Source organism: Etheostoma cragini, chromosome 8 (assembly GCF_013103735.1).
Source record: "Etheostoma cragini isolate CJK2018 chromosome 8, CSU_Ecrag_1.0, whole genome shotgun sequence".
In the NCBI taxonomy this organism is placed as follows: domain Eukaryota; kingdom Metazoa; phylum Chordata; class Actinopteri; order Perciformes; family Percidae; genus Etheostoma; species Etheostoma cragini.
This window is the reverse complement of record NC_048414.1, coordinates 10,785,749-10,801,173: the sequence shown is the minus strand read 5'-3', so window position 1 is coordinate 10,801,173 and position 15,425 is coordinate 10,785,749. Positions and strand designations below refer to the sequence as shown.

Genomic DNA, 15,425 nt, shown 5'->3' with positions numbered 1-15,425 from the left:
CATATATATATATATATATATATATATATATATAAAAAACATAAACAAAAGCTAGTGTGCCGACAGTGAATCAACAGTCTACACAACTGCACAGGCCTCGGGTTGGGCCGCTTTTGTGTTCTGCCAATGCTTACATTAGCTTGAGAAAAGCTCAAGCTGCTCTAAATATTCTCCTTAACGCCATCCATCCTGGTGCGGAACTGAATGGACGCATTCCAGGAACTGGACCACTGGTAAAGATCAACTCTTTGTGGAGGTTGATTGGGATCTTGTTTCCCAACATACACTTGAATATGATATATATTCTTTTATAAAAAAATCTTTAATCTATAAGCAAGGTAAGGCAATGTTTTTGTTTTTTGCTTTTTCATTCTTATTGGCAGTTCCCAGGTTGTGGAGGAATGACAGATTTTGCATTTAATTAGCAAAAAAAAAATGTTCACCTAATACAGTCAAGTATGGCTGCTCTGTTAACGTCTCTGTAGGTATACAAAAACGAATCATCAGTCACCCACTTAATTTAATCATCAGTCCTTATTCAATATAATATGCAAATTGAATCTACAATGACCAACAGATGCTAATTCTGTACATCAGAATAATTAAATTGCTGAGAGAAAAGGAAAACACCATAAACCAGAAGATGATCCTTTAATTAGAAGTAAAAAATAAAAAATCTGGTAAATTAGAATCAGATTTTAGAATGAGAAATTAGAATTAATTTTTGGACTGTGATTGTGCAGACGTAAATTACACATCAGAGGTTTGAGACTGAAACTGTGCCTGCTGCCTGTGTGGGTCGGACTCAACATAATCAAAGCCCAGCCAACTGTAGCTTGGCTAATCAGGGGCCCGGTAGATGGGCCATGGATGACAGCCACTTACACAGCAGCCAGGTCTGCTCCATCACATAATGCTTACTTCCACAGAGCCCCCTAAGTAGTCTGTACACCGGGCCAGCACACTGCTCTGCTTTACCAGGAAGGAACAATGGGTCACTCTGTGGTACAATAGACGACACACACCAAAAGCAGGAAGGTGCCAAGTCATTAATCTTTAAACGGGTGCTTTTTGTTGCAATTAAAAAACTACACCCTTATTCTAACAAATAATACATGAACAGAACTATAGTCAGATGGTATTATGAGCTCCTCTAACCGGCCAGACATCCTTTCACAACTGAAAGCACTAAATGTAACATGTGCTTATACGATTAAAGGTTTAGCAGATTGACTGAAAATGTATCTATTACAATTTTAGCAATTTAATGTATTACTTGGTGGATAGAAAATGTATAGGCAACTATTGGACGATCATATTTTCCATACATAATAGTAAACTGAATATCTTTAGGTTTTGAGACGGTTGATTGGATAAAACACGCAAATTGTAGACAACGGATTGAGTTTTGGGGGATTACAATGGACATTGAATGGCACAATACTTAGACAAAATGTGAAAACATAAATGCAGTCACATATCAAGTGAAAACACACTTTATTGAATATCTATTATTGTTTTTTTACGGTTAGCCTAACAAATAAAAAACACCACTTGGTAATTAAGACAGGAATTTGTCATAACATAAGACCTTATATACTAATGAATTAAACAACCAAATCAATAAAAAAAGTATTGATTAATTTCTGTGCAGTCAGTGCAGGGTCAAACTGGTTTACCTGGTTGTCCGGGTGGTTAACAGTAAAGTATCCCACACAGATGATCACTTCTTGCAGCAGTTCTTCAGAGGAATGCTGGGTACAGTACCAGAGCAGGGAGCTGACAATGTGTCGGAAAGCTAGAGACAGGCCCTCAGCTCCTAGAACAGACTGACAGATCACAGACAAGACATGTTAGTATGTTTTACAGTAAATTAAATCAAAATAGCATAAATTGTCTGTAATTGGGAATACAAAGAGCTAGATACAATAACAGTACAAAGTAATGAATGACCATTTGTTTTGCTGGTGGGAAGCAGCAAAACAAGTGCAACTTGTACTCTTACAAGTTGCTTGTAAGAGTACAAATAATTTAAACGGGGTCCCACCATAAAACACCCCAATCCCGCACAGAAATGAGATGCTAGGAGCAGCTCACAGACAGTATTTATTAAACATGTCAGTGTGACAAAGCACCATAAGATCATCACTATTCCCCTATTCCCAGTATTCCCCTATACTAATGTGTTAGCATTGTAACATCCAGAAATGCAATACCTGAAAAGCTAACGGCTGTTTTCAGGAATCATTACTTATGCATGCAGGCACCATATTAAACTCATTGAGCCATGTAAGTAGCGCTCAAATGAAACAAAAACAAATTGAGTTTTGAATAAGCAACATTATTAGAATAAAAAATAAATTAATAAATAATCAACTCTCAGATTGAAATGGAAAACCGCAGAGCATTAACCAAAAGAAATATCTGGTTTGAATGTGAACTTTCACATTACTTTTTGAAGATTACAGATTTGTTGCCGTATATTATGCCAAAATGAAACCACTGTAAAACCCAGTTATTTATATTGCATTGAACCCTTTTGAAATTCCTCTCTAAACATTATTAGGAGCTGAGGCGGCAGCAGAGAGCATTAAATTCTGATCATCCACCCACATATTAGCCCATGCTGTGCAGCTAATGTGAAACACAAGGTGATTACAACCCCCCCGGCCAAAAAAAAAAGAAACATTATTTAAAATGTTCATAAAACTCCAGCAGTGAAATGCTTTTATTTCCAGCTGTTTTGAGTTGCCTAAACGTGGCGGGTCAGTGAGAGGAAGCTGCTTCAAAGTAATGACCACAAGACATTAAAATAATTAACAGCATTCTCGCTTGCTCTCGTGCCTTTCCGTCTATGTAGTGACTTAGCACAGTGAAGCTGTCGCCCTCTCCTCCTCAGGGTGGGTAATGTACAGCCCCGCATACAGTGATAATCACTTGTGTTCCATCCTAACTGCTGACCAACCAGGCTTTATTCGACCCCAACAACTGACCTGGGGTCAGAGGGCACCGGTGTTTATGTCCAAAGGTCAGCTTTGTCCTGAGGAGCGTAGCTCCTCTTCTAATGGCTCTTGACAAAAGGAACTAGCATCAATCTGATCATGTATACAAAATGTATTAAATCCAGGTAGAGTAATTTAAACATATTTGTAGGCATATTTATACCGTATGTGATAAGAGACAAGTCATTTAAATATCTCTACTGTTTATTCAAATACCAATTAGTTACCAGCTAGTCCTTCTACAAAAAATGACCTGTAATTGTCATTCTATGTTAATGCTACAATACAGAATACATGCTCAAACAAACATCAGATGCTCAACTGTAAAGAAAAAAAGAATGTCAAACTTTTTGTCACCAATAGCAACATCTGGTAGATCTTTAAGGAATCTTTTATTTGTGAAAACAGAATATATTTTAGAGAATACCTGGAAGGCGGATAGGTCAAGCAGGGCAAAATTGTTGAGGAAGCGGATGCCTTGCAAAGCCACCTGGATGACCCCGGGGCTGTAGGGTTCCTGACTTTGGGAAGAAGACTCTGGCGAAAAACTGTGCAGCAGGATACAATACAGAGTGTGCACCACTCCCACCAAGTCTGTGGACTGCAGCAGGGCCGTCAGTCCAGTTGGGTCCTGGCGTTTATTGTCAAATATACTGGGAGCACTGGACAAGAAGAGAAGGGAAGGTTTGTGCTAAAAAATAAATGAAAGATACGATACTAGGAAACACTATGTAGCAGTCTTTATGCTGCCATTGTGGTAAAAACAAACAATCAAAACCCTCATGAGTGCTGTGTGGGACATCCCAAGACTGGGGACACAAATAGATAGATCTACTAACCAGACAAAGGCTTAGAGAGGACTCTACATTTTTGGGGGGCTTTTTTCCTTTATTAAAGTGACAGTGGATAGACATGAAAGAGGTAGAGAGATGGGGGGGTTGACACACAGCAAACGGCCGTAGGTCGGCTTTGAACCCGGGCCGCTGCAAGACTCAGCCAACATGAGGCGGCCGCTCTCACTGGGTTGAGCTAGAAGCCGCCTCAGAGATAGCTTTCCCTTTAGATAAGAGATACTACTCTGTTAGTGCTGCTGCATTTCCTGACCTAACTGACTGCTGCGAATGGAAGAGCACCAAGTTTAAAATGTGTTGCATGTTGGATCACGGCTGCTCCCTTAAGCCCATCTTCTATTTTTGTGCTTCTGTTTTATCTATGGAATAACAGATTTCCAGCCTTTGCGTGCAAGGAGCTTCCAATCTGTTTCACTTATTGACTTAACTAGTCAAATATATCGCCAGCCAGTTTGGGTGCTGCTTCAAGATTCAAGATTGTCTCTTACGCTTCCACTCCAGCTGAATTAAACATGGTGATGCAATGACGTGAAGTTTATGGCAGCGACTTCAAGCTGACGGACTGCATTGAGCTGTCTGAGAAAGAGCTGAGTGCTCTGTCACATTTAATCAGAGAGGATCCAAGTTGACAGGTATGCTTGGTTTCAACAAGATGCCACCTTGTTGGTTAAAGGGATCGGTAACATTATCCTTTCATTGAACATCACATTTAACAACAAAGCCAGGGATAACGCTTGACAGTATGGTGAAGCGGCTCGAGTCTGGTTTCAGTTTTTTTTTTTAAACAAATTTTTCAAAAGATAGGCATTCAAGTGGAGAATCCAATCATAGAAAATTAAATATTTCTACCAACTATTAACTTTATAATTATAACATTTGTAACAACTTGAAATAAGTTAAAGAGTATTTTTTAATCATATCAATGCCTGCAGGGTCAACTGGACCACACACTCAACATTACAGTATTACTTGACATAAAAAATGCTAAGAAAATGAAACGGAATGAAATGGAATACTGTTAATTATTTTCAGTTGCATCGCAGAATCCTCGGCTAGCACAGGCAGACAACTTAAGACTACCATAGCAGCACCAGCTATGATTTGCAGCCATGTGGAAAGGAGGGTGTGTGACCTCTGGATGAAACCTACAGTGCATGCTGATACTTGATGTTAGCCAACAGGCTCTGTGTGAAATATGCCGCTAGGCAAGAACACAGCCTCCCAATGCCATTATAATCCCCTGACACAGCAACTGGCATGGCCGAAATATTCTACAAGCCCACTGAGCATTCTTAAATATGATTCTTGGCAGGACTCAGCTCACTAGCTGCTGTATTGCTCATAACACTGGTCTCATTTAACCTGCAAAGTCTGACACTATGTTTTCCCACAAATATTTAGTGACAAACATGCAGTCCTGCTTAAGCGGTCTTCTACGTTGCTGGCGTGAAGCAGCTGGTCATTGTTGCTGCAGCACCTTGTAGCTGACAAGGTGCAGCAGCACGCTTGGCGACAATTCAAACGCAACAACAAGATCATGGAGTTAAGAGGTGGGGTTGTTAAGGAATATAACTCAGTTAGCTAAATTGATAACAATTGAAATTCATCCAAATGTTATTGTAATGCACGAAATCAAAACAAATGCGGCCCTGCTACCATGGTCAGCATTTCTATTCCTATTGAGTGTGGAAGTGTGGTACTGATGTCCCTTGGTGTGACTGTGTGTGCGTCACCTCTGTCAGCGGCGCCAGTGAACCTCGCTGAGTGGAGGTCATTGTAGCACACGTGGGTGGGCTCCCCCCACGCTGCAGGCTAAGGTTTATGGTGAGTGACAGAGCGCTGGGTCAAGTAGATGCCTATCTCTATCGGCAGTAACGGCAGCTTAGCCAGCTAGCTGGTTTGAGGGAAACGAGCTGAGCCCCGTCTTTATAGTTTCTTGGGTCATTAAAGAACTGACAGTGACTCAGTCTCTGTCATTAGACACACAGAGCAAGAGGTGTGTGTGTGTGTTTGTATTTGTTTGTGTGAGTGTGTGTCAGAGGAAGATCCAGAGGAAGATCAAGAGATCACAGAGAAGTTTAAGATGTGTAAGAGAGGAAGAGACATGCTCACCGTCCGGTAACGACAAAACACAGTTTACACATGCTGTGCAGCAGAGCTGAGGCTTGCTGGAGGAAAGCAGACATCTTAGGGTGCTCATCTACAGGACCTTGGATCGACAGGAAGCACCCGTACAGCTTGTGAATCAAACCCATGTTTACTACATAGCTGAAAGAAACACAAGAAGAAGAAGAAAAAAAAACCATGCCATATCGTTAACAGCATTTTCCAAAATGTTAAAACAAATGAACTATGGGAGACTTCCTTTGTAAAAAGCTAATCTCACACAGGCAAACAAAGGCCTTTACTGTGCATACTCCCACAGCACTGCAGCTGAAAGCAGATACCTCACCTAAGCCATCCACCCCCCGCTATTACTGCCATATCTCCAATTTGTCTTTGCCAATGACAGGTCTCATGATCATGTTCCCTGTACTCTTTCAGCCACAAATCACTGCTAATAGTGTCATTAGAGGGCTGTTGTGGCCCCTGTGCCAGCCCAGCTCTAGGCCCTTGGCAGTCTGCTGACCTGGGGCTGTCTTCTTACAGCTCAAGTATGCTTGGACCTTCAGGATCAGCTCAGGCACCAGCAGCCTATAGAAATCTATAGAGCACTACAGCTGCCAATCAAGGCTTTCTAGTAGCTGACGTGAAGCCATGGTTCCTCTTATCACTGTCTTGACTGGCTTATTTCACCTAGCCTTTTTGTTAGAATTGTCACTCATTGAGCTCCTCCTAAAACAGGTGATTTTGACCGTTTTTGACCTCCACTGCAGGTCATTTGACACTTGAACCAACTCCCATTGTTTTGACTCGATCCTCTTCCACAGCTTTACTTCTGTTGAAAGGATCTTTCCTCACACCGACTGCTTTGTTTAATGCCTGCCCTCGGTTTGACAACCTGGTTGGTGGTCGAGCTTGCCACTTGGCGTCTTAACATTTATGACAATGGTATGAGACTAAAAGCACTGAAAGCCAAACTGAGTAACAGGTAATGAGGGGAAAGGAAATGGTGATCTCCTCTGTATGTGATATATGTGTTTGCATAATAGGAGAGTGTTGTAAAAGCTTCCTCTCTAGCATATACATTATACAAGGCAGTTGAGGTAAATCTTGCTTGGGATTACCAGTCTGACGACACCATTTTTCTCAGGCCCTCCCCTGTCTCCAGGGTTACGACTGGGTCAGTGGATGAGAGTGGTGGGCCTGTGAAGCTGCTCCGTCCAGATGAATCATGGCTTGTGGGAGGGTTGGTGGAAAGACGGCACTCTTCCACAAAGCTTCATCAGGCCGGGCCTGCCTTTCCTCACAGCGCACATTGCTCCAACACAGCCCCGACTCCTACAGCCCAGAACCACATGGCTAGCTCCAAAGCCAGGTTCAAGTAGACCTTTCCAAGCATTGGAAGTGTTCTTTGTTTATGCTACTTTGTGCCCCCACCCCCCCCCCACCATGAAACAGAATTTGCTTGACATGTGGCAGTAAATGTGTGGAAAAAGTACAAGCTGGAAAAATGCCAGAATGCACACTCATTCTCACACTACTCCCATTCTAATAAGACACCAGTTGGACCACATCCAAGAGATTTGACATTTTGTCAGCCTATTCTTTACATAAGGCACACTGTTGAGGAAATCAGAGGTTGGCCAACTCTCAACCCACTGAAGAGGAGTGGAGGAGGCATGTACTAAAGAAGGTAAAAGGGTCATGAGATGAGAAAAAAAGAGGTGCCATAAAGATAGAGGAGAAGAAGAGTTAGAGTAGTACAGAGCGTTGGATGGAAAATACCTCATCAAGTCTTGTGTGCGACTGTTGAAGGACTCTGTGGCAGAGCTCTTGACCTTGGCATCTGGGGAGGAAATCCACGTGTTTTCGACTTGTCCAGACTCAGAGATATGCGGCCACAGGGACCTCAGGATAGTAGCAATGGTCTGCAGCAGGCCTGTTGTTAAACCCTCAAAGACTTGTTTGTTCACACTGCGCCCAAAAATAGATTTGTCCTCATCTGGGACATATAGCTGCAAAAACAGAAAGAACAAAATGTGTTACCAAAGGTAGCCTACCTGTATATAGAGCAATTCATAAAAACTGTGTTCTTTAATAAAGCCGTATGCTCATAGGCTGCATAAGAAATCTGATAGCATCCAAATGCCGTTAAACACGACATCGCCAGTGTGAGAGATCAACAAAAGCTAAGTCTATTTAAACTTCCGCATGCACATTAATGACCATTTAACAAAGTTAAATACATGAACACATCCATAAACGTTTGTTTACGTAAAATGTTTAAAATAATGGTAAATGCCCTTTTTGTAAGCGAAACAATTTACCCAAATGGTTGGCACATTACACAGTTTAGTGAGTTTCATATTCACTGGCTGTCGGACAAAAGGTTGTAGGTTACCCTCCTGTCCTTTGTAAAAGCCACAATAAAAGCACATAGTAACTGTTTAAGGTACTTCCTCAGCCACAAAAATAAAAAAAATTGTGTAAATAAGTAAGTAAAGAATAAGCTACATGTTGACAAGATGCAAGCCCAAATATAAAGACTGGGGAAAGAAATGAAACAGTGTAGTCAGATGAGCATTTCTCTCATTTGTATTTCCAGACAAACTTCATGAAACACAAAGCAGAGGTCCACGTTTAAAATATAGTGCTACTATGTGAGTGAAGAAACTCTCAAAAGGTAAAACCTTCTCATTTGTTGTAATGGTTGGGGTGCATGCTGACAGCATAGGTAAATCCACCGACATTCTCCACAAATCTAATTAAAAGGGTCCATGCTCATATGGCAGCGCAACCCCCACTGCTTTACACACACACACACACACACACACACACACACACACACACACACACACACACACACACACACACACACACACACACACACACACACACACACACACACACACACACACACACACACACACACACACACACACACACACACACACACACACACACACACACACACACACACACACACACACACACACTAAACGTTGTTGTCTGAAGTTAATTAAATCGCAACTTATCAGAGAAAGGTGTGGAGAAGCATGAATAATTTCTGAGCCCAATACTTAATCTGCATTGAACACGTGAAGAACAGTTAGTTTGTCTCTTGCAGTGCTGTTGAATATGTCACTCAGCAGAGCAGCTGCTGGGATATGTTTTATATAAGCTGAACCATGCAGGCTAACCTCTCCCTGTGTGCCCTAAGGAAATATGACTGCTTTGGACTCACTCACTGGAGAAGGAAGCCCCAGAAGAGTTCATGCATGTACCACAACCCTGTGCCTGTGCCTTGTTCTGTCTGTGTTGGGAGTGTAGGCGGCCCCAGTGAGCCGCCACGGTTAGATGTTTGGAGTGGGCTGATGTTTACAGTCCTTCTACAGAGTGCTGAAGGATATGGGCTGACATGTCGCCGCAATGCAGCCTGCCTGCCTGTGCTCTCATATTCCCTCAATTGGGAGGTATCTGTGGAGAAGTTGGGCAACGGTTTGATCCTCGCTAGCTTGTGTCTTTCATTAACACTGTGGCAGGAACAGACACCATCGAAAAGGCAGGGATTTATCAGCGGTCAAAGCATTGTATATCAACAGATGAATGTAAAGACAACAAGGAAGGCTTAATAAAAAGGCTAACTGTATGTGTGGCTATGTTTTAAATACTCTTTAATACTCTGTATATAAAAATATACAGCATCACCTTTACATTTACTGAACTTTATACAAACTGAAATAATTCTGTTGGCACAAACATATTACACAAATATAGATTCTTTTGTTTGTGTAACAGTTTGTTCGTGATGGAAAATGAGCTCCCCATCAGGTGCTGCATTTACTTACTGTTAACTGATGAAGCAGCAGGTCCATGAGGAGCGCTATCTTGTTGCTAAACAACACGTAGGAGCAGTTGAGGGGGCAGCAGGAACATGCCAGGTAGTAGGTATTTATAGCAGCACAGAGGGATCTAACACAAAAAGATGACAAATGGTTATTAATCTCAATGAAAAAAATTAAAAACACATACACACCTCAAGGCTGGCTGCCACTCCCCTTGCGTTTTGTTAAAGAAACACTACTACTGGGATGTAAATGTCTCGCCCCGGGCACTGACAAGACTATCTGCAGTCATCAGGAAACCAAACACACTCTTCTGTATTTGTGGCTCCTTAAGGGTGCAGTTTGTCTTCACAAGTCAAAAGCATATATCACTGACAGCGCAAGTAAGGAAGCTGATTTGAGGAATAAAACACTTATATCAGCTACTTATGGGGAGCCTCCCCTCACTACAGCCACCTTCACAGGAGCTGAGCGCAATCTCAGTCCCATCTTGGCTGAGACGGTGCAGCATTTCCGCTGGAGGGATAAAACTACTCCTCTCAGCAGCTCCTCACAGCCGCCAGGCAGCAGTCAGTACTGAGGCAGTCAGCATGCCTCTGTATTATGTCTGCTCTAAAACAAGCCCAGAGAAGATTAATGCTTCAGATAACTGACCAATCGTTCGGCTGTGAGTACTACTCCCCCGCACCCCCGTTTCATCAGTTAATATTTTTTGACAACTGTATATTTTAGCCATCGGCGGAATGGCGTGTCCTATCTGCTTGCTGGAAGAAAGGAATCTGCCTCTCCAGTGCCTAAAGTACGCCATGTTTATTTTAACTGGTAAACATTTTGATATCTACCGAAACCTTCACATCTGCTGTGCGTTTTCGGTCAAACCACGCTGGCATAGGAAAGGAAAATAGATTAGGCCGAGGCAGGCCCAAGTCTGTCAATAACTTCCTCTATTCGTTCCTCTGCATTTGCTAGTGGGCAGATCAGTCGTTTCGCTGTATCGTTATTGACATTGCAGAGTAACGCTGTCAGACATGGAATGTGGTGTTAATGTGAGAAGCACTATATTTTGAGTGATCGGATAGTGTCCAAATCTGACATCAAAGCTTGCTTCAGTCCACCTGAAAACAATAACAGAGCCCTTTTGCAAATTGTTAATGTCCTATATGGCAGCTATATTGACAGTAATTTTATTAAAGCATAAAGACGCTGGAAAAAAGTTAAGCCATAATGGTTAAGTGCACTGATTGAGCAGTCTGTGTAGAGCAAGAGGTGAGGTAACATGAGATCCCAACCAAACTATGCTGTGTGCAGCCATGCTGCATCAAGACTCTCAAGCGAACATTGGACAAAGATCAGCTTCTATGCAAATACCAAAATGACAACTTAACTACTTTTTCTCAAATACTGTTGTAAAATTATATACTTCACACAGCTTATGAAATTCAAGCTGTGGTAGCTGATATGTACATTCCTTTAAAAGAACAGGAGTTACTTTAGGTGCTTTAAGTCATTATTATGGTATTTAAGATCATGTGCCTATTGAGTAAAGTAGTGCACAATAGTAGGGATATCATATGACCTATCAGAGATAAAATGACTAGGCAGGACTGACTTGATTACAGTCAAAGAGCTGTTTCAGAATGGACGGATAAAGTTCATCTTGGTTAATGGTAGCAGTCAAATTACACCTATGTCAACTGAGATTTGGTGCTCTTTTTTTGACAAATGTTTGTTGTACGTATTTTATAAAGTACACCCAGGAAGCAGTAGTGTCATCGTTTATTTTATAACAGCTTCAATCCTCCTTGGATTTCTTCCATGATAGTCCCTATAATGGGATATTCAATCGTTCCTTCAAGAAAAAATGAAGAAGGCTGTAATCTCCTTTGTACTCTGACCTTTTCATAAAGTTTTTGATCAGCAGACTGGAGAGGCAGTGCAAATATTTTGAATCAATAAAGCCTAACATGCCCAAAATATAATCAACCTAAAAAAAAATACTTTCTCCTGTCTAAAACATTTTCACAAATGGCAAAAAAACGTATAAGGATGTGCACATATCAATGTCGTTTTATATCTTACATTTGAGGGACAGTTTCCACGTGGCAGCGTTGCCATAAACGTAACTTTGGCAAACAAAATTATGTTTAAGGTGTGTTAATTTCAATATTGTCATTTTCTGTTTTGGTAGTTTTTTTTTAACGTGAAGCCACTTTTAACTGTTCCTCAAACCTAAATGCATGTCCATGTTTGACATTTGGTGCAATGATTTATGAGACTGTCCCCCTTGTCACACACTACTTAAGAGTATAAACACGGTACTATTCATGTTACGCTGTTTTTAAAGAAAGAAAAATAACTTTAATTACAAAAAAGGAAAGTAGTATTAAACACCAGTGATATTTGGGCTTTCAAAATTTTAATTCAAAGCCCGGTTGTATTTTCTCTCTACAACATGACAAGTATTTTCAAATTAAATCACTTGACTTCTGTCAAGACAGATCGGTCCCTCTGGCTTTACAAACAACTAACTTAACTGCTCATGTAATGAGCATGCAATTGCTTTGTAACACAGCTAATCAGGCTTGTCTTTGGTTGTCTCTGAACAAATGAGGAGGCTGTCAAAAGGCATGTTTGAGTTATGCCCTTACACCAGCTTGTACAATGAACCATTACAGTGATCGGTCTTTGGTTTCCTCCCACCTAATTGAGCTTGATGAGCATGACACCTGATATTCCACCCGCCCTGGGATTCTCAGTCTCTCAATACCTCTCAATGACAGCTCCAGTCCAAGATTTTGCAGAACAATTTGTTAAAGTGCCACATCACCCTGTCTCATTTTGCACAAAAGCTTTGTGGGGACTGATGTGTGCCTGTCTATCTGAGCAGACAACATTCCTCCACCTCCACTATAGGGTTCTCATTACCCTGAGAGATTGTGCTTCACATGTCCCCAAAATGACTACAGACACTATCCATCCATCGTATTATCACTCTAAGAACAATCCTGCTTTGAAGTTGGACTTGACAAGGAACAGAAAAAAAGTAAGATGCAAATAATGAGAGATGTAATCTGCCCATCTACACTAAACAGCTTAACCTCACACCAGCCAGGGAATACCTTTTTACCTGTAAAGCTATTTAGATCCATGGAGAAATGAGGCCAAGAGGTAGAGGGATGGAGAACATCTGATCCTGTCTCGCCCCCCTAGAGCCCTCTGAGAGCTCTGCCTGGGTGGCCAACAGCCCTACACATGAAAAGGTGGAGGCTTGGGAGAAGGGGGGATTGGGTGTTCAACTGACCTCTGAATTTAAACTTCTAATATTCAAATATTACGTAATTTCAATAAAAGGCTGATCATCTTTTTTGTTCTGGCCTTGTCTAAGAAGAAAAAACTATTCCTGAAGGTCAGGATTTTTCCACAATATGACTACAAAAGCATTTCACTGCCCGGCTAAACTCTCTAGCATAAATCAGAAGAAAAAAACATGAACAAGGTTTCCTTAGCTGTGCGATATACGGTTATTGATTTTGTACAACAAAATAAATTTATTATATTCAATAGCCAACTCCAAATTGAGTTGACAACAAGACAACACGCACGTAAAAGGCTCTTTATGCTTTTTGTCACTGACTTGACTTATCAACCATGAGATCTGTGCTTCTCAACCTGAGTCTCACATTTCTCGCCCTCTCTGTGCGTTTCCTATGTGCGCAGTCAAGCCTGAATGGAGCAACGCTGCAGAAATCTGACCAACTTCCAGATCAGGTTGAGTCCCTGCCTCTTAAACAGGGTAAATTTGTGTTCAGGAGAAGAAAAAGAATCCTGAGCCAAAATAAAAGGTGAGGAGCAAATCCATTTCCTTGTGCTGTCAAACAATCCCTTCATTCACTGCTATCTAAATGACATTTAATTTGATTCTGCTGTTGATCTCTCCGATACCCTGAGTGCTTCCAAGACGTCTAATCTGGCTGCCGTGCCACACTGGCCAGGTATGAAGGGGGAGAAATCTGATGAGCCGTCACACAGCATCACGCACGGGAGAATGAGTGTGTGCACACACGCACTCTCGCAAATGGTGGAAAACATCCTGAAATAAAACCACAGGTAGCAGGTCTGATTTCACAGGATACACCAGGTCATGTGAGACAGTGGTGGAAATACAAATTGGGTTAACACGCAATGTCCAAAGACTCCTAAACCCTCCTCTGGAGATCACCTGTTCAAGTTACCGTCATAGCTCTGCTTATCCTTTTACAATGGAAATTGTCAACGTACAGTACATCCAAAACATTAGAATATAACCTTTAGAATTCGATTTTTGCTCCCCAAATTATTGACTTTCTCGGGTCTCTTTATTGTTTGGTTTTCAGCAAAATGTTGTGTATAGGCAGATTGAGCCGAGTGCTGAGACATTTACAAGCAATACATAAGTCTTTCTTACCCCCTTCTCTTCAGTGGCCCCTATTGGAAGACATAAGAACAAGCCGACAAGGACAAAAATAAAAATAAATCTCATCCCCTCCGACACTGGCTTTGGATTTAACTGATGATGTTATTATAATGGAAACAAAAGGATTCTTCCATGCAAACTAACTACTGGAACACAAACAAGGATGGTCCCATTTATATTAAAAATAAAAATAAAAAATGAATTCTGTACAATATGTTACTGGTGCAAACGCCGGTACAAATGTTTGTACAGATGATGGGTATAATGGGTACTTCAAAGACTAACATATAGCTATTACCCGGCCCCCCCCCCAACCCCACAAGGCACTACAGGTTAATGTTACAAACTATATCTCCTGAACTTTTTGCACATTCATTAACATCTTCGCACATCCTGTTTTTTTTTTTTTTTTAACAGTTACATTGTACATATTAGTTCATTTATTTATGTTACTTTTCTTTTACATGTAGTTTTTATTATTTCCTATTTTTCATTATTATTATTTTTTGGTATTTCAGGCCTTTATTTTTGACAGGACAGCGTAGACATGAAAGGGGAGAGAGAGGGGAATGACATGCACAGCGCACACTCTACCGGGTGAGCTACCCTTGCGCCCTTATTATTTCCTTTTAATGTGTTTATGAATTCACCATCCACCAGGGCAAATTCCTTGTGTTATTTACTTGGCAATAAATCCTTTGCTGATTTGAATAGAACTTAATTTATGAGTATCATTTCATATTTAAGTCACCTTTATAATGGAGCTGAAACAATTGGGAAAATTTTAAGATTTTCTTAGACTTCAATGGTAGTTAACTGAATATGTTTTGGTTGTGGACTGTTAATTTGATAAGACAACGAATGTTAAGACGTCACCTTGGGCTCTGGGAACTTGTGATGGATGATTTTTCCCAATTTTTTGATATTTTATAGACAAAACAATTAGTAATTGGTAGATTGATAATGTTAAAAGGCAAATACAAATATGTTCAACAATGACGTTAAGTGATTTAAGCATATCAAAAGTCAATGAATATGAATTAGAGACAAATAAGTAACACATTGAAAATATAAACAACTAATAAGAGTAAGAGCGTTCACCCCATGCTGTCTGAGTCCTGCGGCGGCCTGGGTTTGAATCTGACCTGTGGCCCTTTGCTGCGTGTCACCC

The 15,425-nt window shown here is 41.0% G+C and overlaps 1 protein-coding gene across 4 annotated transcripts in view; it reads right to left on the bottom strand.

Annotated features, from left to right (window-relative positions):
- scaper (S-phase cyclin A-associated protein in the ER) overlaps positions 1–15,425 on the bottom strand; it is a 60,305-nt gene that overhangs the window by 6,000 nt on the left and 38,880 nt on the right. For all 4 annotated transcript variants that reach the window (XM_034879282.1, XM_034879284.1, XM_034879283.1 and 1 more), the window contains 5 exons: positions 9,805–9,928; positions 7,742–7,971; positions 5,966–6,121; positions 3,430–3,664; positions 1,680–1,829 (listed from right to left, as the gene is read on the bottom strand). In XM_034879282.1, the coding sequence (XP_034735173.1) occupies positions 1,680–1,829; positions 3,430–3,664; positions 5,966–6,121; positions 7,742–7,971; positions 9,805–9,928 (895 nt within the window). The remainder of the gene's footprint in view (positions 1–1,679; positions 1,830–3,429; positions 3,665–5,965; positions 6,122–7,741; positions 7,972–9,804; positions 9,929–15,425) is intronic.